Genomic DNA, 27,461 nt, shown 5'->3' with positions numbered 1-27,461 from the left:
CATCTACATTTTTAAAATTATTTTCTCTAATTTCATGCAATGTCTTAAAATCTGTTAACCTAATTTACAAGAAATTATGCTTAATTGTTCTTTATATGCTTGGGAGAGAGGTTACACACTAACAGTCAAAACTGATGCATTAAATTTTATCTCAAAACTGAAAAAAAACGTCTAGTTGTATTTTCTTACGTTTTAGTCAAATAGGATACGATTTTAGTGTCAATTCATTATTTTTGACGCATTTTTGGTCTTAAGTAAATAGATAATTTCTCAAGTTACCAACCTTGCATATTAAGCAAACCTAAAAAATAATATTACCTCAACCTTTGTTTTTTTTAAAGAATGCATTCATAAAAAATTTAAAAAATATTTTTCATCGTTTTATAACCACTTTTACCTCCTAAATAATTAAAAATATTTGAGAAAAAAATTCTACATTGGAAAAAGAAATTCTTAAGTTTCAATCAATAAGTACCATGTTTTATTGTAAAATACATTCATAAATCTAAATTAAAAAAAAATTAAACTCAAATATTTCTAAATTTGCTCTCCAAAGGATATCTTGACTGAATTTAATTTTCACAATTTTTTAATTTATTTTATTCTATCTAATGTGAATATAACTAGATCCAATATAATATTCCCATATTTCTAGATATATAAATAGCTTTTTTGTACAGTTCTCTTAAAAAATCAAGTTTTTGTCAATAACCAGTACCACACTCCCGGCTCACAAAGATCCGTTCTTCATGATAAACGTACATGGGAAGCCAAGCTGCTCTTCAATTAATCTGAGAGACATGGTCCAGTTCCTGCCAACAGCCTCTAAGCTATTGGCTACTTTTCACAAAATCTAATTTTGCCACCCCGCTTCCTTCAAGTGCTCATTGATTGACCAAAGGACATCCCGTGATTGATCTTGTTGGTCTTTCGTAAGAGGCACCAAACTTATTAAAGAGCGTCATTTCTAGGAACTTTTCGAACAATGAATGCTTTACTAAATAAAAAAATTTTTTGGAAATTTCGTATTAGTGAGAAAAGAAAAAACAATGTAATGCATTAAAAAAATTATTTCAGAAATGCATATTTAGTTAGGAAAAATTCTATACCCAAAAAAAGTACAAAAAAATCACAAATATTCTATGTGTCATTCTAAAAGAGATAAAATTTAAATTTGTTTTCAATATTTGGTGAATGTAAAAGTATTATGCTTCAATGCTATTTGTATAAAAATATCCATACTCTAATTTGCTTTCAGTATTTTTTATATTTAGTGTTTGAAAAGTTTATTTAATTAAATGTCATATTTTTTATTTTTATTATCTCTCACTCTCTCTCTCTCTATATATAAAAAAACTGTCACTGCTGTTTTGGATGTTCAACTTAACGTGAATTTTTTTTCGTGCCTAAACTGTAAGACTCTTATAACTACACTATGGATAGATAATCAACAATAGAAATTATAGATATACAACAAAAGGTAAACCTGAAATTGCCAAGGTATGTTGAAAAATGTACAAGAATTACAATGGAATAAAAAAATATAAGACTCTTTTATATATTTGGGAATTATCAACTGTTCCACTTATAATAAAAATTGTTGGCCGATTTACAGACTGCTGAACTGTAACTACGGAGTTGAAATGTGATAATTTTGATTTGTTACCGTGCTAAAAGATCATTTTCATTTATTACCTTAAAACGATTTTTTCCACTTCCAGTATTTTTGATAATTATTGCAATTTTAGATGCCTTTTTTCAACTTTATTTCATTACTATTTTTTTTTCTTTAAATAATTAATGTTGAAGGGAGAAATGCATTTATCTCTCTCTGGATCTTTTTTTTTCTGGATCTTTATCATTTTATAAGCTCGAGCTTGATTTGATATCAAAAGTTAGAAAAAAATTAATCTCATTCAAAACTTCTAATTAAGTCACATAAATATTTATTCCTAAGTTTAAAGTTTTCTTCTTCTTCTTTTTCTTCTTTTTTTTATAATATGCAGTTGAGTTTTTACGAATCCAATAAATCGTTCTTTTCATTACGATTAAGATTAAGACCGGGATAGCCTGGTTGTCAGGGAGTTAGGCTGTGTCCAAGGGGGCTTGAGTTTGATCCCCACCGGCCAAAAACACTCCGTGAAGTAAATGGTGACTGATGCACGTTAAATCTGTCGGGTCTCAAAGTCCTCTATGCTCCCATAACAAATCATATACCTCTAGGGATACTAAATTAGAGATTGATTGTTCACTGATTCAGGCCAAAATTACGGTCTGTGATGAATGAATGGGTCCGCTTATGAACGGGCTGTGACGTGAATGTGGCTGAAGTCATATTCTTGGTCATAGATGGCTTCACAGAAAGAAAACAAGAAACTCACACTCTGCCTTACATTCTTTTAGTTTCACCGAGCAGGCTGGCTGTCATTGTCAAGTGGCAACAACAATAACAATTAATATGTTATGAAAATTTTCTTTCTTATGCTATAGTTATTATACATTTTATTAAAAAAATAATTATTTAATTATCCGATCATTTATTTGAAAAATATCGAGTTTTAATGTAAAGAAAACATTAACAATGAATGGAGAGCATTACCCAGGTTTGATGAATAGAGCTTCATAATTCTCTTAAAAAAAAGTTATAAATTAAAATCTGAACATGTTTTTCCAGTTTCCTGAAGACAAATTGAATAATGATAATTAGAATACATGTTTTTAAATTTTATGCTGTTACCTCTAATAAGTTTTGAGATAGCCAGTTTTTAAATTAAAAAAAAAAGAAATAATATTAGATAAAAAAAAAGTCTACAAAGTTTCAGAAATAACTTTAAATTCAGCATAGTGGAAAAAAAAACGATGAAAATTCTAACATCGCGTCCTAATTAAAAAATTTTATTAGTAAAATATTAATAAATTAAACTTGATTCAGTTACATATTTTTCAATAATTTTTCTTTTTTACTACATGCAGATGAAAAAAATTACGACTAACTGATTCGACTTTTTAAACAAATTGAGTATTTCAATCAAATATATATAAAACATCTTCCATTTAACAGTGTAGCCGATAATTATTATTTTAAAAAAACAACACTATTTATGGAAGGAATTAAATCCAGTATAATATGGCCTAGTTTTTCTTAAATAAATATTGTTTTAAATATAAATTTTAATAAAAAAATAAACGAAAATGAAAATATTAGAACTGCTGATTTTTTCATAACTTTTTTATTCCCTAAAAGGCCGCGCTCCTTCCTTCTTCCGCTCGCTAACCCCCATAATTGCTTCAGAATATTATTTTTCACCGAAATAGATCGTCTCTCTAAATTAAAAGAAAAATTCAATTAAAAAGTCTCAAATTTTTTTAATTGCGATAATACAGATTTAGTTTGAAGGAAGTGTTCTCTAAAAATTGGAACATAATAAATTTTTAAAATAGGAAAATACATAAATATTTAAATAAGCATGGTTTGTTTCTTAAAATCTGTTCTACTTTATATTTATTTTACTTTATATCAGTTTTACTATCTCTTCTAGTTTCTTTTTTCTAGTATTTTATGTTTTTAATAGGTTTACTTATTTCTTAAATTAGAAACACTTTGATTTTAGTTATTAATTAAAAAATAATAAAAAGTTGTGATCGCCTTATTACAATTACTGGCTGCCCATTGGTCAAATGCTTTTTCTTTCTGGATTGATTCCGTTAAACGCCTCAACATTTCAAATCGTGGGTCGCTAAAACTGTCTCAATTGATGTTTATCGTCGGATTGGTTTTAAAATCCTGCTTATGTACGTCAAAAAAATACTTTTCCTTCTTCAGCATTCATATTTATATTGAAATCACCATCAAGCCTGTAATTATACATTAATAATAAAAAGAATATAAAAATACTTTAAATTATTGTTGCGCAAATACATTAAAAATGCCTGCTAATGAAAATAAAAACAGCAGCGGTTGCCATAGCAATGCATACAATGACGGCGCATGCGCACTGTTTACTGTTACTCTTAAACACAGTTGAAAAGTGTGTGGACGCCATCAAATCCAAACTAAGACCCATTTTGCCAATGGGTAATAGAAAAAGTGAAACAGTAATAGCTTTTAAAATTATTGATGTTCCGTCTCCTTATCAGTTAACTTGATTTTGGTTTAGAACTTCGCTTATTACGCCGATTTAATGACATACATTTTATTTATTTTGAAGTACAGCATTTATAAGAAGATAAAATATATTATTTAATTTTTTGGAGAACATTTCCGCATTGTAGACAACGGCAAAAAGTCGTCTAATTTTAGTGATAACCGGACAGCTAATTTACATACTATCAGCCTTTAACGAATCGCTCTTTTTTTTGGAGATTTTTATCTTGGCTGTAGTTGGTTCCAATTATAATGTAAGCTTTTACTTCCTTTAATATTTGTTACTTGAGCTATAACAATGCCCAAAATCAATCTTTTTTCAAAAAAAAAAAAAAAAAAATAAGAAAACANAAAAAATAGTAAGCAGGGGAATGGGTTGTTAAACGCAGCGGAATTATGAAATGGGCAATGACATGTACGAAGGTTTTTTATTTCTTTTTCTAGATAAAAAAAGCAGAAATGGGCCAGCACGAAGGGTATAGCACTTAACCATTCCCGAGAAAACTGCTACTTATAAAAATTGATGCAGGTGAAAAAAATTGATTTCTTTTGCACGATATGAAATTTTCTCCATATAATAATACTAATATCCCCTTATTTAAGCAAAAGCTCCTGCTAAAATAGAAGAAATTAACAAAGAAATAAAATTAATTCTTAAATAAAGGTTATTTTAAGATTTCAAGAAAGATTGTTTTACGATTTATAAAAAAAGATAATTATTAAAAGGTTAAAGAATTATAATCACAACGTAATTTTTCCCCATAAAGGGCCTATGATTTCATTAGATAAATTCATTATTGCCTTAGATCAGAATTTTATTAAATCACTAGTTCCTCATTTAATTCGATAAGATTTTGACTAAATCATATTGCATCATTTCATTAGATAAGATTTTTATTAATCCATCATTTTAGTATTTCATTAAATTTAATATTGAATACTTAAAATTTTTTATTTGTTTAATTAAGGTATTAAAAAACAAACTATGTATTAATTTATATAAAAATACAAATAGCATTAAGGAGAGAAAAAAAATTAAGAGATCTTATATTTACTTGGACTATTGATGAAATTGTCTTATAATAGTGTGCAGAAAATATATTATTATTATTAATTGAAATAGATAAGAATTTTATTAAATCATTACTACATCATTACATTAGATAAGACTTTATTAAATAATATTTCATCATTTCATTAGCTAAGATTTTTATTGATGCATTATTTTAGCATTTCTTTAGATTTAGTATTGAATAATTAGAAAATTTTATTTGTTTAATTTATAGGTATTAAAAATCAAACTATGTATTAATTTATATAAAAATAACATTAAGGAGGGAAAAAAATTAAGAGTTCTTACATTTGCTTGAACTATTGATGAAATTGTTTTATAATAAAATGCATAGTACGTATTAGTATCTGTTTTAATCACTAAAAGGTCGGATAAAAAATTTTTTTCTTATGACAAATTGTAAGTCTAGGAACAGATTGTAAAAACTGGAAGAAAAGATTTTTTCAATGTAATTTCTTTCAAAAATAAATATTATGTTTCGATTTAGCTGATGTATCAGCAATATTTACACACGTATTCGCATTAACACGGAAAAATGAACTTCGTGACAAGCAATAAAAGTTTAAAAGAAAAAATTTGATCAAATATTTGGTTAAAATATTTCCCGAAAAGCCAAACAATAGGTTGGATTTTTTTCAGGTACTTTTAGCAAAAAAATGTGAGTGATAAAAATGTTTTTATTACAAAGTAATCTTAAAACGTAGTTCTCTGTTAAATGTTTAAAGGGGTACGGAGATACATTTTTGAAATTATTTTGAAAAATATATTCTGTATTTGTTCTACAGTTCTCGCTTTGAATATATGTTTTCAGAGCCTTTGAAAAAAAAATTAAGAAAAAAGTGTGGCGATATAATATTTAAATGAGGAAAAAAACAAAAAGGCTATCAAACTTTGACAAAAAAAAAAAACCACTGAAGAAAGTGAACTTAGCTTAATTGCCAAAGAAAAATTCAAGAAAATATTGATAACTGCTTTTCACTTCCTGTCAAATTTATCGTGCAATTAAGAATGTCTTGAGGTTTTTAATCTTATCTTCCTCAACTGTGAGTTATTAGATTTTGATATTGTTTCCGAGCTACTGCATACTGATTTCTAAACATTAACATGCAGATTTTTTGTTTTCATTTTTGATTTATAATTTAAATATGTATATTAAAAATTTTGTTCTGCTTTACCATTAAAAAGTATGCGAAATCAATTTAAAAAACATTATCCGTAAATTTTGTAAAAAATTATATCTTGTCAAATTTTTAAATAGATGTTATTATTTTATTATTTTTATAAAAAAAATCTTATTAAATTGAAAAGAATTCAAACAATTTTGAAATTTAATTTACAATTTTTAAGACTAGCTAAATGAAATAAAAATTAAGGAAATTGGAGCAAAATTAGAGAAGTTAAAGTAAAGCAACTTAAATATGACATAGTGTAAATCCGTTGATGGTACCTTTTATTTAGCTTTTAATCTTTCTCCCTCAGAGAAAACATGAAAATATATCTTAGGACCAATTTAAGATCACTGAAAGTAAATAGCAACACCAAGTGTTATCCCGTGGTACAAGAAAGATTTTCTACAACAGAAAAAGACAAATGTAATTCCCACACTGTTCTTACACCTAAATCTGTTAAGTTTACGGAAAAAAAGTGTCAGCTGGTGTTCCGTGTATAACTGTTTATTTCTCAGAATTTTTTTTTGTTTATAAACGGATGTCTATTTTTCAGGAGACTTATTTTTTATGTTTTAAGTGCTGTTATTTTAACAAACAAAATTCGTTATTTAACGAACTAAATCTGTTAAGTTTACGTAAAAAAAGTGTCAGCTGGTGTTCCGTGTATAACTGTTTATTTCTCAGAATTTTTTTTTGTTTATAAACGGATGTCTATTTTTCAGGAGACTTATTTTTTATGTTTTAAGTGCTGTTATTTTAACAAACAAAATTCGTTATTTAACGAACTAAATCTGTTAAGTTTACGGAAAAAAAGTGTCAGCTGGGGTTCCGTGTATAACTGTTTATTTCTCAGAATTTATTTTTATTTATAAACGGATGTCTATTTTTCAGGAGACTTATTTTTTATTTTTTAAGTGCTGTTATTCTAACAAACAAAATTCGTTATTTAACGAACTAAGTCTGTTATTTTAACAAAGAAAACTTTACAGCATAACTGAGTCAACATTGTAGTTGTTAAGAGCTACAAGCAGAATTCGTACAACCAGTCTATGCCGGAATTCGAACATGGTCACCCCATTGCAAGGGAGTGCTTTGTCTCCTGAGCCACCGAAGAGCAAGTTTTCATTATGATAAAAAATCATGCAATTTCTTTATCTTTAAAATCTTATTGAACTCATATTTAAGTGTAAAAAACATTTAAAACTACATTGACCCGCTCTTATAAAATTGCCTTAATTCATCAAAAAATGATCTAAATCTAAGGGAATCTAAATCAAAAAATCTAAAGGAACATATGAATCCGGTCGAGAATCATTTTGATAATAAAGTTGTTTCGCATTTTTATATGATGTTCAAAACCTTAAAATAATTGCTGAAGAGCAAAAGCAAGTAAGGAAAATAATCGTAAAATAATTTGAAACAAAAGCAAAGTTATCGCAAGGTGAGCAAAACAGCATGGCTAAAGCTAGAATTTGAACTGACTGTTTTAACCCGTTTATGATAAGGTTAAAAAATAGAAGAACGAAAATCGTTTTCTTAACAAAAGAGCTTTGAACCATCTAATATACCGAAAAAGTCTGTAAAAACAGTAAAAGAAAAAACGGAATTTCTTTACATTTCACGGATACGGTTAAAAACAGTGAAAAAATTCTGTATTTTTTAAACAATTTTTTACTATCAAAATATTTCTTTTTTGGAATTTACTGTTATATTTTACAACGCAGACATTTTGCAGAAAACTAAAAAAATAAATAATCAAACAAATACTTAATTTTTTACATCTTTGTGCTTAATACCATTTTAAATTTTATTGCTGTAAAATTAGATCAAAATCCTTACAATGGAGCCTTACAAATGATTTATTACATAAATTAAGGTTCAATTATATTGTAAAAAAAGTTCTTCAGATACTAGTATTTGCAATTATCTTTTAACCAAAGACTAAATTTAAAATACAATATTTCGTAATTTTACTACTTTATTTTAAATGTTTATTACAAGGAAATCAAAATCAAAGCTCGAATACTTGACTTACATTGCAAATAGTAATGTTCAAGAGCTTTTAAATGGAAAAATGTATAGCATATAAGAAAGTATATGTACAATATGTAAAAACATTTCTTAAATTAGTTATTCTGAAAGTGGTAATTCTCATTTAATGAAATTAACGTTATTTATAAAACTAAAACTACTCAGGATTATAGTTGTTGAAAACTCAATGTTTTCAGTTTAGAAAGATGTAAATTACTTCTCCTGAAAACAAGTATTATTTGTGTATAAATATTGTTTCAAAATAACGTATTGAATTTATAGTTAATGAATTTAAATACATTTCGTAATAATTATGGTTTTCAACTGCACCGTTTAAGTTTGATTGATTAATTGATATATATATTAAGAAGGCACATTTATTAAAGGAGTCAAATATTAAAAATATTTCAATTCATTACCTACATCTGGAGTTTTAGTATATCTAAATATAGATTAATATACACCAGTAACAGCCTGTAATTTTTTTAAAAGTCAAGATTTATTGCAAAGAAAATAAACAAAAATTTACCCATGGGCCTAACATGGAGGTACATTTACTTATTCGAGGGAATCTCAGAACTACAGGTGAGTATCCTTTTTTCTTTATTTTAAAATTAATCATAACTATTCAAAGTATCTGTTTTACGCAAAATTAATGTTATCCATGAAATTTGTGAAATAATTAAATTTTAAGGACATAGGAAACTGTACTGCGTTCTTTTTATATGTCATTTATGCTATCTTATTCAAAAACAAACCATTAAGTTCTTCATAAAGCATTAGATTTATTTCTCAAAAGTTACTTCTAATAAAAATAATTGTATGGGCGGACTAAATTTGAAGTTTAAATTTTATATTTAAAGAGTTGAATCAGTTAACCTTTACAATAAGCCACCTAGCTGGCAAAAAAAAACTCGAGTGGGGGAAAAAACTACACGAAATGAGATTCTATACAATAAACATGATTTTGATGCAAATTAAAGTAAAAAGCGGGATAAACTTCGCCACATTTAGTAGCTGATTCCGCCCTTATTCTGCTTCATAACCCTAATCTGGACAATTTGGAAGCTGGTTGTCGTTTCTGTCTGAACTATGTTTAAACATAAAAACTTTACCTTCTTCACATTTTATGTCCATTCAATTTATGTTTTAGTCGAATACAAATGGATATTTCTACAAAGCATTCCTATGATGTCAAAAGGGTTGAAAGTATGATGAAATAAAGCCTAAAAGGACTAATATATTTCATGGAAGCTTTTAAATTCAGATTAGAATTTCCCTAATATTATTCCTGAAATATCCCTGAAATACTCAAATTTGAAAATTGCTTTTGTATTGCAAATAGTATGTGTCTGCTAACTATAATGCTACGTCAATACCAAATGCTTATATAAATGACAACTTAATTGTACATTTAAAAACATAAATTTTTTTTTCTTTTTTTCAGTAGGATTTTATTTCATGTCTAGGTTCGCAATAGGAAGCATGTATGCAATTTTAAAATCGATTGAAAAGGAACAGAGACAATGTTCCATTTCAAATTGGTTTATACGATGAAACACTAGCCTTCATTTTAAAGATTGAATTATTCTAAATGGATCAAATATAGGAAACTGTTTCAACTTCTGAAGGTGAATAAAATAGTTGTATAATATACGGAGCATACCTATGCCCTTAAAGGAGAAAAAAAAGTTTCTTAAATTTTCTTATGTGCTATTTCTTCAAAGAGCCTGTAATTTTATCTGTTGGTAATCAAATTTTTAAAAAGAAAATTTTTCGTATCATTTGACAAAATTAAGAGAAAAATTTTATTTGTTATGAAATTTCTTTTTAATAAATCTAGAATAATTTAGCCGAATGTTTTTCTGAATAAATGACAAAAAAGTAGTTTCTGAAGGTATTGAACAGAAAGAGAAAAATTTAAAAAGCGAGCGTAATTGAATTCAACCCTTAAAAATATTATTGTGCAGTTTTAGCGTAGTATTAATTTTGAATTTACATCACTTTTACATTTAATATTGATTGTCTTACAAATGACCGACTACGAAAAATCAGAAACCGAAAAATGGACAGAAAGAGAAATCTACGTTCTACATTTGAAACCGGAAATTTTATTTTTATCCAGTTTTATTAAAAAAACTTCGTCAACCGTTGTCGTTCCAACCCCGTAACACAAAATTTTCACTAAGCATATTTTTCTAACTTTTCTCAGTATTTAAGTCAAAATAAGTGAGAAGTATTATATTTAGCATTTTAATAATTATTGTTTATGAAATATATAGAACATCGAAGTTCCTTTTTGGATTAAAGGTAAAATTTTCCTCACATAGATCACTTCCAAACAATATTCTTTTTCAAAATTTTCATATTTGCAATTATTTAAGAGAAGCAGAAATCAAACATTGAAATTTCTTTAATTTTCAAAATCAATTATAGATAAATTTTGATAAGAATAAGAAAAAAATCAAACTACTTTTTTTTAGATTTTAGATTTTAGAACACATATAATTCAGGAAATCTGACAAACATTTTTTAGAAAATATTAGACAGTTTCCTATAATTAAAAAAACGGAATATATTTTTACTTGTAATTAGAGAGTCAGAAAAAAATATATAAAAGGGACACCGGTGTTTCATCTGCGCCAAGACATAAAACGAAAAAACAGGAAAAGTATTTTTCAAAGTAACTACTATTTTCTGGTACGACGTAGAGCTATCTGAGGTCAAATGTAACAGATTTCTGTGCAAATACTTCATTGGGAATGGTTTGATTGTCAGCATTGTTACGGAATGGTTTGATAATTTTTTTCAGTTATTATAGCCATTTGTTGACAACCTTTGTAACTAATTTTCGACCATGGTAAGACTGAATAATTTGGTTTCATTATAATTTACAAATAATATATTTTAGTTTCCTTCTACTATTATTTCTTTCATTTTTTCCAATTTTCCATAATTTTTGGCTTACCTGGTGTAAGGAATAGATGATAATATTTTTTTTTTATCAATTATAAATAAACTTTTCTTTCCATCAAAACAACATATCTAAGGATCTTTTCTTAGTGTTTTTATCGGGAAAACATTGTTTTCGGAATTCTTCCATTGATCTTGAGATTGAGGAGATTAACTGGGATTTTATTCGAAGTTATCAAGTTGGCTAACTTTCTTATTTTTCCAACATTGTCTATTTTACCGAAGTATCTAAAGATTTCCTAATAATACAGATAAAATTTGTGTGGTCGGTAATGGAATCGACAACTTGAAAAAGATAGCAAATCCAAATAATGATGTTTTTTGGGGAAATCAAAAGAAATAAGCTGGAACATACTTTTCTGATTCTATTTTTTTATCTGTTCCAAGAGAAATCAAAGTTGGCAATCAAAATAAGCAACAATAAGGAAAATCAATAATATCTTGTGATAAAATGGTTGGACTTTCATAACTAAGTTGTATTTTTTATAGTTCGAGAAGGATTTATTTAATTTAAAACATAATGAGTGATGAAATGCAGCTGAATAACAAAATAAGACCCAAAAAATGATTCTTTTTATCAAAAAGCAGTTTGACTTTTTTTATCAATTTGTATGAAGCATCGCTTTTTGTAACGACAAAAGTAATTCAAATTTTAATGTCTATTTTATTTAGGGGTCAAATATTTTTGGTAAATTAAGTAGTTTATTGTTTTTTAGTGCATAGGTTAAATATATTTTCATCTATCTGGACCTTTAATGCACATATATGATCAAGCCCTTGTTCCTGAATTAAGAGCAACTTCAATCCTACTCTTAATAAAATTATATTTTAATTCACAACTGCAATTTTATCGTAATTGTATTAAAGCATAACACACAATCAATATACAGTATTCCAAATAATTAGTGGAAATATACTCATTAAGAAAATCCCCAAAAATTTCCCCGAACCCAGATGGAGTCATCTATTAAAATGAATCGAGATTGTAAAATTTTCCCTTTTAGATGACTTTGATTTAGTTAGAGAAAAATCTTGAAACCTATTCCCTTTCAAAATCTCGAAATAAATTACGAGACAGCCGGAAATTGTGGGGTTTTTTTAAAAATATTTTCATGACAAGATATCTTTGTGCTTAATCCCAATCTTCTTGTGGGAAAACATCAATGTAAACTATGGAAAGATTCAACGTACGCTGTGAAATAAAGTTAATTTAAATTTAACAATCTGCCAATTTTTTTGAAATTGCTCAATTCTGTTATAAATTCCATCCATTAAAAGGTATTTAACATATAGGTATTTAATACCTTATCCAATACCTTTATATACATATAAAGCAGGCAAGTTCAAAAAAATTAAGAAGAAAAAAACATATATGAGTATTTTTTTATCAATTTTGATTTAGAATTAAAAATCAATTAATCCAACAAATAATATACATTAGTACTTAAAGAGGCTATCGTTTTTTTTAAAAATAATTTAACGTTTCAAGTTTTGAGTTTTTAAAAGATCTCTGCAGTACATTGAAATTAAAAAAATGATCGTTGAAATGAAAAAATTGAATTTCATGTTGTTTGTCAAGACCTTGTTAACCAACTGACTCGAAATACTTGTAAAACTGTATTGAAATATGGAGACCAGAAAATCAGACAAGTATCTTTACTTTTCTTCTAGTTAATCTATAGTTATATAACTTTTTTGGTATGAACAAATACTTGCTTTCATGTTGAAACTGAATCTTGGCAAATAATTCAAATATTTTTCTTAATGTTCATTCTGATGAGAATAAATATTTAATCTACATGTTGGGAATTTCGCAGATAATGTTCTTTGGATATTGAATACTCCCCATTACATTAAACAACATCCAGCGAGATATTTTTTGAAGAAATATTTAATTCTTACTGCAAATCCGGGTAATTAGAATTGTAGTAAATAGAACCATCACATTTTGATTTATTTTTGTTGTTGTACATACACCATCCAGACAAATTTAGTACAACATGCATATGCTTGCTTATATTCTCAAATAAGTTTTATAAGCTTTTGCGATGCAGAAGGACAGATAGAACAATTCAGAGAAAGACAGCATGAAGGAACATCCAAGATTACGGTGGGATTCGAACCCTCTACCTTCAAGCTGCGGAACGTTGGCGGATATATCCGACGGCTAGGGAGGCCCCTATCCCGGCAAAATTCAATTAATTAATTAAGAAGTGTATATTTTGAATATTTTAAGACGTAATTGTTTCTTTTACGCTTTTAATATTTCTGAAATTATTTCTATTGTTTTGTATAATTTTAGAAGGAATTGAAAAATTCATTTTGTGATATCTAATAAAATTATTGTTTAAAAATATTTGCAACTTCACGTAGAAAATGTATTGTGCTTCAAGATGTTTATGAATCTGAGATTTTAAATTATGGAACCCTACGTTCTGAGGCATATAAATTATTTTTGAAAGGGAAACATAAATCACGTTTTTGAAGAATACGTCAAATTAAGAGCTTAAGAAAAATGCTTTAAAGTGAAACTTAGGGGGAGGGGAGATGAAATTTCTTGGGAAGAGGTGTATTTTGATTTTATTTAAGTACGCAGCACTGATTTATTTTGTCAATTTATTGAATTTTGGAAATATTGGTGAAGTAAGGAGCTAAGTAATAGTTTTATTCATTTTTGGTGCATTTTGGCTTGACAGAATTGACCAGTAGCATAAGAGAACCTGTCTCTTGAGATCAAATTAAAAACATAAACTGTGAAGTTGAGTTATGGATTTATAGATTTTTTCAGCTGAGAAAATTACGGGCAAGAGACTTAGGCAAGACATCAACTTTATTTTCTACCGTCACATATAAACTTTCTTTTAACCTCCATTCCATTCACTGATCACTTCAAAAGAATCTCTAAACTTTTAAATTTAATTCGCACAACATTTTTTCCCCTTCATTTCAAGAGTATTTTTGGGATTAGAAATATTTTATCAAATATTTTACATTTAAATGAATTCATTAATATAAGATTTACATTTAAAATTCAATTTTGGGTTAAAAATTGTATCGAAATCTGAGTTAAAGCTTTAAAAGTAAACAGCGTAATATATCATTCAAATGATATGAAGAATGTATTCAATTTGATGACTTTGAAGCATTTTTAGGAAAATAGTAAAGTAGGCTGGGTTACATTTTCTCCAGGTTCAAAATGCTTTTTCTTCAGAATATTTTTTTTTTCAATTTTCTTAAGTCTCTAAAAAGAATGAATTGATTTGGAATTCTAATTCTATGAAAATTGCACAGTTTAAAAAAAATTGAAAAATCATTTTGTTACGAAAATCGTAAAATCTACCTCAGCCATAATAATGACTTAGTGTAAAATTTTAACCTACTGCGTGAGTAACATAACAAATTCATTGAAGTATTTGTGTAAGATCATAACTACATCATTAAAAAAAATTTTACAAGAAAATTTTTTTTTGTTTTAATAAAAAAGTATGTACAGGTTGAAAAAAATAACATGAACAAATTTTTAAAAACAAATATTCCAAACCATCCCTAAATTTGAAATTTTTTTAGTAAAATATTGAATTATTTATTTATTAAAAAATTGAATTGTGTACAGAAACCTGTGAGAAAGAGCAGAATATAGCAGAACATAGCAGAAAATTTTGCGACGTGTTTAACAGTGAAGATCAAAGATGTTCACTTAAAAAATTTTTAAATATGATTTAGGTAGTAATATTTTAGTGTTTATTTAAAAGTTTTGTTGTGATATTTTAGTAAGCATTAAAATGTTAGCTTATGCGTTCCTTATTAATACATTTCCTCCTGCATTTTCATTGTTAGCGTTTATGACTATATCAAAAAATAAATAAATAAATTATCGGGTGTTAGACTTTATGACCATGAACATAACTAGCATTAACCAGTGGCGTTTTCGATTCCACTTAACTTAAACACCTTATGGCGAAAGAGCCGAACTCAATCACGTAACAAAAACAGCGCCAATGATCTCTTATTACCTTTCATTCACTGCATTACCAATAATACCAGACAAACATACTGCTTACATTCTGAGCAATTCAATTATCTTGATGATTCTAGTTTCCAAGAGAATTGCGTGACAATTGAATGATTGAATCTGGGGATTTCGTTCCGCTATAAACGATAGAAAAATCTATTGCAGGAACTTGGATTTACTAATCCCGATATTTTTAAAGCTTATGTTTTTACCCGCAAGCAATCATTCTATACTAGCCTAAGCATAGTTCGATTTCAGATATTTATTGTAACTCATTTATGAAACCACACAATTAAGAGCATTTCTTTGTAGGAAAAGGGATGTTTAAGAATGTTTAATGAAAACATTACAGCATAGACACAAGCAAACATTTACATTTTGGCAATATTTATGAAAATTTAATGTGAAATGAATAATTATCGATAAAGTTTTGTAAAACTCAATGAAATATAAATTATAATGTAGTGCATAATTTAGAATAATGTAATGCATAATTTAGAATAGAAATAGTTTGCTAAAAAAACTGAATTTTTCCTCACTTTCAACCAATTGAGGGCCTTGCAATTGTATAACTTTGCTTAACAGTTCAGTTGTTCTCGTGTTTCTGGATAAGAAAAAGTGGTAAATGAATCACAGATTTGCCTATTAGAGTGAACCCTATGGAGAATTATTTCAACAAGTGTATTTTTTCATTAGAACATTATTTTTATTATGTATTTGAATTTAGGGAAATGTTTTTAAGTTACATATATATTTATTAATTTAAAAAAAGTGTGAATCCCAATAAAAGCGAATGTTTTAAATTTCCAATATATTAGTTATTTGATAGAAAATTAGCCATGGGAGATTTTTTAGTATGAGTTTTTTATTGGGGACGTTTAACATTTTTCTTGGAGTCTGTTTTCTTCTAATGTTGGCCTCTGTTTAAATGACATGCATCGTTCGCGTAGAAAATGTAGTTTAACATTGGGACAGCATTAATCTTAACTAGAGAATTATGTCTTTCTTAAGTGTTTCAGAATGTTTAGATACTATGTCATTAAGCTCCATATTTAAGTAAATTCATTGAGTAATTTAGAGATCATAGATTTCTGCTTTCGCTTTTTAATTTTATTCAAAAATGCATGTTGCCTGTTGCGTGTCAAAAATGCATGTTGTATGCAAACATTAAAATCCCTCGAATCTGTACAAAAGGATGATGTTGATGTGCCAATTATTCAGCCACATTTATAATGTAATTAACTGACGTAATATGTTATTCAGCTACAGAATGATGTAATGTTATTCAGCTAAATTTATATTAAATCGTATTGAAAAATTAGAAGGGCATTAGGAGAGCAAAATTTAAGAGGGCATTTACCAAACGTGTTATTTCCATACATAATTGCAAATTCTTATTCAATATGATTAAATAGAAAGCTGTATTTCATTTGAATTATCACTGTTTTGCTCACATTAGAAAATAGGAGCTAAAAAGTTTCAATTTTTTTAAATTGATTTTTTTTAAATTTAAAAGACTCTTTAGAAATACGATTTAAGTATTAATGGGAAAAAGATTTTTTTAAATATTATAAACAGCAGAAATTTGTTCATACCAAAAAATAAACTAGGTCGATAAATCTTTCACGCTTTTTACTATCCAAAAACTAATTTAATTTACTTCGCAAATAAAAATAATAATTAGAAATAATTAAATTAATAATAAAAAACTAAAAAATAATTAAGAAAATAATTAAATTAATAATAATAAAAATAATAATACCAGTGTTTTTTTGTTATTTAAGTATTATTTAATCAGTAAAACTTCTCAATGCTTTAGCGATTGAAAATATAAATACTTTTTTTAAATCTTTGAATGATCCATAATAAATAAAGCAGTTAAGGATTGTTTGGTATTCAAATAAAATTTGTTAATTTCATTTCAATAGTGTATCTGTATCATTGATTGAAAATTGCGTTCGAAGACTACGAAGAATTTTAAAATAGTTAAAAAACATTTTTGTCTCAGACATAAAAAAACATTTTTGTCTTACTGGAATGCACTACGAGTAGTATTGTATATTAGACTATGAAGCATATAGGAAGAATTCTGGTGGATGCTCTTCAATTTTGAGTTTATAGGCAGGGAATCCATGCGTGGTTATGCTCTTGATTCAATGATATTATTCAACAGTGATATTAAGCTTTCAGAGTTATAGAATCAAATGAGATTCTGAGTAAAATCTGGCCTAAAATCTAAGAAGAGTATGGAATACACAAAATGAATCAAAAGAGATTTCTGTCAGAAGTAATCGGTAAAGCCTCATAATGAAATAAAATTAATATTCGGTTGCTAAAATTAAAATTGTCTGTAAGCTGCTTAATTTTATTTGCTTACGCAAAGTATCACTTGAGCAAAACAACTATTTGAACAAAGTACATTGCAACCAAGTAAAAATTAAAGACAAATAACAAAGAACATTTCTTCCAATCTTAGTGTGGTTTGTGATACCAGTGAGGCATATATTCAGTAATAAAATACAAGTTTCCGATGTCGTTGAAAAATTTACTCGGCAATATGAAAATTTTTCACAAAGCTGTTTGTCATAGATTTAGGTGATTATCTTGAAAGGCATGCTGCTATGGGACTTTCCTACATTTCATTTCTGTAACTGCATATAAAATATATTGCACTTGTTTTATAGGAGCTAAACTATTGATTAAAACATATTTAATAAACAAGTACTAAATTGGGAATTATATTCTCCCCAAGCGTTTTAAAACTTACTGGTAACATTTAAACACGATGCTTATTCTAAATATCTTAAAAGCAATAGCGCATGAAGATATTTGATTCTAGGATTTTCTTTAGTAGATATGTTATATTTATTTACGTTGATGGAATGCTTATCGCCATAGTGTATGTGAGGTTATAATAATTATGATCTTGTAATTAAAAACTGCTCGTACAGCAGATTTTATTTCTGAATGAAAATAAATTCCACTTATATTATGCGTTAAATAAAATCTTCTCGTGATGAGTTCTACGGCTTTAGAACATCACCCCATGACTCATTGACCATTGGGAGTATCTTATGGAAGTATTGTGTTTTGGTGGAGTGGAAGAAGAGCGTAAAACAGTTGGATATTGAAGGAATTAGAGCTTTACTGATCGAACAGTAAACATTTTTGCATTGAATTTTAAAGATGCAAACCAACACTGTATCGTCTACACTGCAATGCGCCATACGCTATTCGTCCGGAGCAATGGCGGTGACTATAGTTACAAGGTTTAAATATTTCAAGTAGGGTTATTGGGTCAATATTTAGGACAGATTTTGGCTTGGGTCAGCAAAAGAAAGGGAACAAGGGGAGAAAGTCCCCATTTTGAAACGTGCTATTTCTGGTTACATGTACCGATTCTATTTTGCTTGTTTCCATTCATGTTGTTCCAAAATAGTAATAAAAACTTTAAAAGAATGAGTTAAAATTGGAATAAGTTTCAAATGATTTGGATCTTCTGAAAAATCTCGTGTTAAACAAAAATGGCCTATTTAACAGTTTTTTAACATTTTTACTCTATAGTTGCACTTCTGGACATACGAGAGTCTCGAATGTTATTTTTTACCACAGAGTAAAAGTTTCTAATTTTTGAGAAAATTATGGAATGTTAACTTTTTGTATTGTACTTCAACACATTCCTTGTACATTTTTCAAAACGCTTTCGTGATTTCAAGTTTCTGAGCCTTATAGTTTTTGGGCAGCAATACAAAATGCAAAGTAAAGTTTAACTTCTAAAGCAGCGGCGGAATCGACTCTTACGTTTTCTTATTAGAGATATTTTAATTGTATTGCTTTTGATTGTTCTGCTTTGGTTAACAATAAGTTCATTCTTTTAATCTTTTATTTCGTTCTATATTTCATTTTCTTGCGCCTTTCTCCTTTTTATTTCTAATCTAATTTGAATTTATATTGGAATCATTTTCACTATATAAATTAAACAAAAGAAACTATTTCTGCTAGTGCTACAAACCGACCTCGAAACTATAATTCTTTTTAAATAAACAAATAAGTAAGAAAATTAGAATGAATAATTTACTTATTTTAGTTTCTCCACCCTCGTGTCAAATCAAGTATTTAACAAGTTACTCACTTTAAAAGAGAAACTCGATAAGACACAAAAACATTTAAAAAAAGGAAAGAGTGCTTCGCAAAATATTAAGACCAAGAAGCAAACAAAAAGGCGAATAACAGAACTGTCCTCAAATAGTTTAATTTACCTATGCAAATTAAATTCAAGTAATAATTACAGTTCAGATTTGTTACTTTTCATCAGTAAATGAATATTTCACATTTATTTTGACAAGGATAATTCCTGTAAGAACGTAAAATAAAATGTAATTAATATGGGAAAAGAAAATAAAGGTTGGAAATAATTTTAGAAAGTTTCAAAACAAAATGCTTCAAAAGCCTTTATTCACCTTTTTTTGCTTGAATTAGTAGTTCATCGTGTGTTTTAAGCAAGAAAATAAAATTAAAATTTGAAATAGAAATAATTATAACTTTTAATTACTGACATGTAATATATGTTTTGTTGAAATCATTAATTAAGTTTTCAGAACCTTAACAGATGAATTTCAACTACAAAATATCCATAAATGATGGGGGAAAAATATATAACGTATTTTATATGAAAATCTATCAAATGTTTTAGAAAAACTAATTTCAAGTTCTTCTAAATTATTTTATGTATTTTTTTAAATAAACAATTAAGTAAAATATGAAATAACGTCAAACCGATAAATAGTTTTGTTATTTATATATTAGTGAATGTTCTAAATAATTTATGTTCTATATTGTTCTATATTAAGCATTTGTTTTCCAAATCAGCAGAAATCTTTCTGAAAAAACAAAACGTGTCTCCATAAGGGAGTTTGAATTCGGCTAAATTATTTTGGTATTTTTTGAAAAGAACCCAATGAACGAAAGAAAGAAGTAACCAGCGGTTTTTGTCCATTTCATGATTTTGCTGCATTAACTACTTAAACAGTTTAAAAGGAGAAAGTTTGTAAAAAAATTAGTTTAAAAATTCATTTTTCAATCATTTTTTATTTGAATTATTTTAAAAAAGCACATAATATACATTTTTTAAAAAATATCTGAAAAGCATAAGTTACGGTGGAACAAGTTGAATTTGTACCCAAGTGTTTGATGTATGTGTAGATAAATGTTCGAAATAATTAATAAATAATAAAAGAATGTCACATTTGATTAATTAATTATGATATTGCTTTTTTAATTTTTAAGATATTAGTCACAAATGTTAATAAATGCTTAGAAATATCTATGGCTTAAATGTAAACTGCTGTTTGTAGAAAATGCAACACCATGAAAGAATCATCAGAATCAAATGAAATTTAATGCAGAAACGACTTGTACTGATACAAATAAATGATGAAATTTTCAAAACAAAAGAAACAAATTAAGCGTCCGAAATCAGTATTTGGTGCAGNTTTCCAAATCAGCAGAAATCTTTCTGAAAAAACAAAACGTGTCTCCATAAGGGAGTTTGAATTCGGCTAAATGATTTTGGCATTTTTTGAAAAGAACCCAATAAAAAAAAATTAAAAAAAATAACCAGCGGTTTTTGTCCACTTCATGATTTTGCTGCATTAACTACTTAAACAGTTTAAAAGGAAAAAGTTTGTAAAAAATTAGTTTAAAAGTTTATTTTTCAATTATTTCTTATTTGAATTATTTTAAAAAAGCATATAGCATGCATTTTTAAAAATATATCTGAAAAACGTAAGTTATGGTTGAATTTGCACCCAAGTGTTTGATGTATGTATAGATAAATGTTCAAAGTAAATAATAAATAATAAAAGAATGTCACATTTGATTAATTAATTATGATATTGCTTTTTCAATTTTTAAGATATTAGTCACAAATGTTAATAAATGTATTTTTAAGCCATAGATTATTCTAAGCCTGTTCGATACGCGTGTTAAATTGACTTAAACCACTACTACACAGAAAACAATCCAGCCACAGTAATAAATTATTAGTTTATGTTAAATTGAGGAATCAAATTTGGCATAAAAGCTTTCACATGAAAATAGATAAAAATTCTTCACAAAGAAAATAGAACAATTCTGAACACTTATTTTAGTTTGTTTTAAGACAAAGGGAAGATTCATAACTATTAAAAAATTAAAACTCTTTTAACATTGCTGAGCAACAATTTATAATAATTTATTTCATAATACATTTTTCTCTCTAGAAAGTCTATCAATAAGACTTGTAACATTTATATATCAATCAAGCAAAATTGAAAGTATTCAAACAATTCGGTTTGTTGTCTTCTGATGTTAAATGTATAGACTATGTGTATTCAACCAATATGTTGCGACCTACAGAAACGTGGTTATAGGATGGGAACCCAAAGCTTTTCAAGAAAGAAAAGAACTAATCATTTTTATTTCTAATCACGAAGTAAATTAAGGAATTTAAGAATTGATTACACTGGGGAACAAATTTTTTGTTGTACATATGCAAATGCTTAAACTTAACTAATTCGAAAGAGGGTATTTCAAATCTGAAATTAGTTTTGTCCGGAAGGAAAGATATTTTTTCACAAAATTATATCTTTAGTTTATTTTCATCGGAATGTGCAAGTTTGTAAAGAGTGGTTTTTTATACATACATAAACGTGTCTCAGCTTCTTTAGAAACAACACCTGAGACAAAAAAAAAAAATTATGACATTAGCGTATCGCATCAAACTGAAATGTATTATTTTTTCCCTATCACTCCCTACGTAGCAAAACAGTGGCGTCACTTAGTGTATTTTAAAAATACTGGTAAGGAATATATTATAAAACTACATTAAAACTGCAGTTTTTTTAGAGAAACAGATTATATATTTTAAATCAGCATTGCGAGAGTATCTAAGCTCCGTTAAAAAATCTCGTGCAACAGAAGAAAAATTTTTTTCCACAGTGTTATCAATTATAAAATTACTTAGCTTAATCTTATTGCTATTAAACATCACAATTGTTTTTAATACTGTCCCATTTAAATATGAACTCCTACATTAACCATTTATAGTTTTCCTTGTATAGAAAACCTCATTTTTTTTTTTAAATATACGAAAAAGATGAATATTTCTTGTATTTCAAAATTAATCCGTAAGTCATAAGTCTTGCCTGATTAAATCGTTGTGAAACATTAACAGCAAGAAGATTGGAATACTTAGCCATATACATGTANACGAAGTAAATTAAGGAAATTAAGAATTGATTACACTGGGGAACACATTTTTTTTGTACATATGCAAATGCTTAAACTTAACTAATTCGAAAGGGGGCATTTCAAATCTGAAATTAGTTTTGTCCGGAAAGTAAGATATTTTTAAAAAAAATTATATCTTTAGTTCATTCATATACGTGTGTCAGTTTCAAAAAAAATAAAAAATAAAAAACTATGACATTAGCGTATCGCATCATAAACTGAAATGTATTATTTTTTTCCCTATCACTCCCTACATAGCAAAACATTGGCGGCACTTAGTGTATTTTAAAAATACTGGTTAGGAATATATTATAAAACTACATTGAAACTGTAGTTTTTTTAGAGAAACAGATTATATATTTTAAATCAGCATTGCAGCAGTATCTAAGATTCGTTAAAAAATCTAGTGCAACAGAAGAAAGAAATGTTCCACAGTGTTATCAATTATAAAATTACTTAGCTTAATCTTATTGCTATTAAACATCACAATTGTTTTTAACACAGTCCCATTTAAATATGAACACCTACATTAACCATTTAAAGTTTTCCTTGCATAGAAAATCTCAACTTTTTTTTAAAATATACGAAAAAGATGAATATTTCTTGTATTTTAAAATTAATTCGTAAGTCATAAGTCTTGCCTGATTAAATCGTTGCGAAACATTCACAAGAAGATTGGAATACTTGGCCAGATACATCTATAATAGTATTTTGTACTTAGAAATGTGTTTGGAATGTTCAGAATTGTATATTACTTCTGTAAAACAATTAACAACATAAGAGTATAACTTTATAACACATCGTAACTTGTTTAAAACATAAATTTAAAAGTCAAAATTCAATAAATATACTCTAAATACTCACTTTTTAGTGTCTGGACTCGCGACTGATTAAGACCATACGTCCTTATTTGAAGATGGTCCTAAAAGTGCATTATATGGAAACATAAATTTTTACTGACACTTTTTATTTCATTTAATTTGTTTCACTAACAGTTTGTAAGAAATGCGCTACGTTGTCTTTCCTTGTAACAAGTTCGGAACAAAAGTACCATTTTACCAATATCGAAAAGTGTTACCTTTTGTTAATGTTTATTAGTTTCTTTGTAATATCTGTTTTAGTTAAGTAAGGTTTGCATTTAGGACGATATTATATAAAATATAATTCTAAGAATACTTCTTCGGAATGTTATATTATTTAAATTTTGATCATTTTAGACTTAGTATTTCCTTCTATCAAAAATTTCATAGATTTTTTAAACTTTTCTAATTGAAGCAAAGTGTTTTTATAAGTAGGGTGTTATAGATGATTTTTTACTTGATGTGACGACACTTAAACTACTGAACTTAAAACCTTAAGATAACTCGGGCCAAGATAACTCAGCCTGATATAAGAGGTTAATATTTATTGAAGAAATACGCATTATTGAAAAAATAGGCATCTGACTTTATGGGTTCTGTTATTAAATTTTTAATAAGTTAGGGCATATAAAACAATTTTTGGCATTACTTTAAATTCACAGAAACAAATTTTGGAATATCTTTAGAATATTTAGTTGTATTAATTTAAAAACAAATTTTAAATACTCTTTTTGCAAAAAATGAAAAAATATACATGTAATTGCTCTATCATTTACATCCGAAGAAAAATTACACAAAAATTAAACATCACACACAATTTAATATTTAACTTAAAAACACAATTTATCATCGATGCATTTTTTTTTCATACTTCACTTTAAAATTCTTACCTGATTCATTTGAGCCAAAACTTTCTTTAATACACCAAAATCCGAAAAACAGAACAAAATTCATATTCAACAAATAATTTAATAACTTTCCAAACTCATGTAATCCATTCGAAATATCCATTTAAAGCAATTTTATATGAAGTTGTAGGAATGATAATTGAAGATATCCAAAAGAAATCACTAATGCCACAGATTTACGCATGCGCAGTTAAGCTAAAAAGAATTGTTTAAGACGAATTTTGCAGCTTTTCCCTCCGGTTGTAGAACGATAGATGAGCGCTGGACAAACTGCCGACGATTGGACAAAACTCCAGAAGGTGTGCAGATTCGGGATCGGTACACCAGGGGGCAGAGTGTGATGAGGAAGATCAAAAAGATGAGAGGAAAGTAAAGTTGTATCGAAGATATCGTCAATGGAAACTTTTGCTTTGTTCTCTCAGAAAACCGCTGCTTTTGCGGTTCCGTAATTGAAATATTAAAGAAAGGTTCTTTTGGGGATTGCGGTATTTTGGGAGAATAATGAGGTGATAGTTTTTATATTGCAAAAATTCTGCTTTGCATCCTGTATTCTTTCTTTCCAGAAGGTAACGTGATTCCATGAAAAGAGCTGATCGTAAATTTTTATTTAGTGTTGTTATACATAAAATTATTTTTTCATTCTATTGTGCAGAAAAAAAAAGAAAATAGTTCTGAAAGAGATCAGAGAATGGAGATTGAAGTACTTCGCGTTTTAAATATGTAAATAAGATAAAATCGGATGTCTGTGTGCACAAAATAAAAAAAAAATAAAATATCTGAATAACTTTTGAATTAGTACGTGGATTTTCAGGTACTTAGATGCCATCATTATGGTTCAAAAATTTTACCGTACATATACCAGGTACCGTACATATACCAGATCGTCTGTACATATACCATTTGTGCAGACGATCTTTTAATTTACCAAATCAAACAAATATTGTATTTTATCTTAATAATTTATATTTTTATCATCGGATTTACATTCTCAATCCATAAAATATCTGCAATCTCCCAATTGTTGCATAATATAATCCTAATTGTTTAGTCATATGAATAACAGAAAACTTGAGTTCATTAATATTAAAATAATCTTTTTTTTTTTACGCCCGGTGGATGAGTGGTAGCGCTTTATGCTCTCGTGCTACAGATCCTGGGTTTGATCCTAGGATCGGGCAAGGTTGACTCCGCCGACTTTCTTCCCTTCAGTGGGTCGATAAAATGAGTACCAAGTAGGCTTGCGGACTAAACACTGAGGGTTCCACGTTTCGTTGATCATCCAACCGTAACATCTGCTCCTGCACACCAGAGCCCAAGGTCAAGAAAACTGGGATGGGCACAGTAGGCCTCGGTCCCTTTATGAGCTGTCACGACAATGAGTTCAGTTTTACTTTTTTTGCTATGTCCCAAAAAAAATTAAAACGAATAAGAAATTTTTTTAAAATCGGTTACAAAACTTCATTTTTTAAACAGAGGAAAAATAATTTTAAATAATTATTTATTATGTTTTAGTTTACTTATGATAAAAAAAATTTCATTCTACGATTATGCACGTTTTTATTTTATTTTAAATTATTGGTCAAATAGCTCTCAAAAAAACTTTAAGATAAATATCGACTTTTTGAAGAATTATTACAAAGCAAATATCCTGCGATTTCTTTCAAATTTTAGATTTGGTTATTCAAAATAATATAATTTTAAATCATATAAAGATCTGGTTACAATTCAAAATCTGTGAATCATTATTAAGTTCAATAATAAAAAAATAGCAGGAAATTATAAGAAAAAAATACTTAAGCTCTGATTTTGCTTATCTTATAATTCTGGGATTTCCATATCACTGAAGATGCTTTATACCAAGAGACAAAAATAATTACTTCGCGAAAACTAAAATTAATTACAAAGGGTTCCAATTTGATAAAAATACCTAACTAGACTTTTGGCACCGTATTTTCTAAATTTCTCTCCCCTTTTTTGTAGCAAAAATCAAAATTTTTGCAGCTAAATTAAGATATGTTTGATTTCGTTGCTTAATTTACCGTTTATGCATACAATTTAGCAAATTTGAGATTAACCTTGTATAAGGAACAATAAAATTTCCGCCATTACGTCAAAAATTATTCAGTTATTTTTTAACAGCATGTTAAATGATTGAAAATTTTTTTGGTGACTGTCATACCTTCAACGCTACAGTATTTTGCACGAAATTAAGCCACCTTGGTTTTATGTCATAACTGAACTCAAATTAAACTAATATGAATCAAAAATGTATATATTAAAAATGTGTATTATTATCAAAAATGCGTATTCGATATCACTTATAGCTCAATATAAAACTTTTATCTTACTTTTATCTGATTTAAGGAAATAAATTTCAAATACTTAACATAAAAAAGAAATATTTGTTGTTGAAATATTGTAAAAAGTAATATACATGTTATTAAATAAAACTCACCACAAGCTCACTTTATGAGCGGTGGAACAAAACTAAGACAATTAATCAATTCTTTACAATTGGGTATACTATAGCCTACGTCACAGATCGTGTTATTCCTACTAAATTTAACTAGTAAACAGCATTTTCTACGAACCTGATTTCTAGCAACAATTTAAAGCATCAAACGAAGTGTCTTGTTATAAGTCGCTACTCGCCAGGTTGGAATTGTATTAGTCTAGTTCCTTTGGAAATAATTTATATTGTTGTTTTACCGAAGTTTAGGAACTTAGTAAGCATATTTAAAACTAAGTTTATTAATTAAACTAAAAGGTAAATGTCATTCCTAGTAAGTGGAAGTAGTTGTGCTTTTTTCATATTTTACCCAATTCTATTAAAGATTAAAAATTTGAAAACGATATAATAATCGATATGAAAAATACTAAATAATAATCACGCTTAAAAATATTCAAACAATACGATTATTGAAATAAAAAACTCAAAATAATAATCATGCTTAAAAATATGCAAACGATATAATAATCGATATAAAAAATACTAAATAATTACTAAATAATAATCATGCTAA

General features: G+C 27.3%; 1 protein-coding gene across 1 annotated transcript in view; it reads right to left on the bottom strand.

The window, feature by feature from the left end:
- The window catches only part of LOC107457443 (neuronal acetylcholine receptor subunit alpha-10), a 99,657-nt gene extending 74,937 nt beyond the window's left edge, over positions 1-24,720 (bottom strand). The window contains exon 1 of the mRNA XM_043046698.2: positions 24,421-24,720. Coding sequence (XP_042902632.1) covers positions 24,421-24,541 — 121 coding nt within the window. The 5' untranslated portion in view covers positions 24,542-24,720. The remainder of the gene's footprint in view (positions 1-24,420) is intronic.
- Between the last annotated feature and the right edge of the window lie 2,741 nt (positions 24,721-27,461).

Source organism: Parasteatoda tepidariorum, chromosome 2 (genome assembly GCF_043381705.1).
Source record: "Parasteatoda tepidariorum isolate YZ-2023 chromosome 2, CAS_Ptep_4.0, whole genome shotgun sequence".
In the NCBI taxonomy this organism is placed as follows: Eukaryota; Metazoa; Arthropoda; class Arachnida; order Araneae; family Theridiidae; genus Parasteatoda; species Parasteatoda tepidariorum.
The sequence above is the reverse complement of the archived record's forward strand: the minus strand, read 5'-3'. Positions and strand labels throughout refer to the sequence as shown.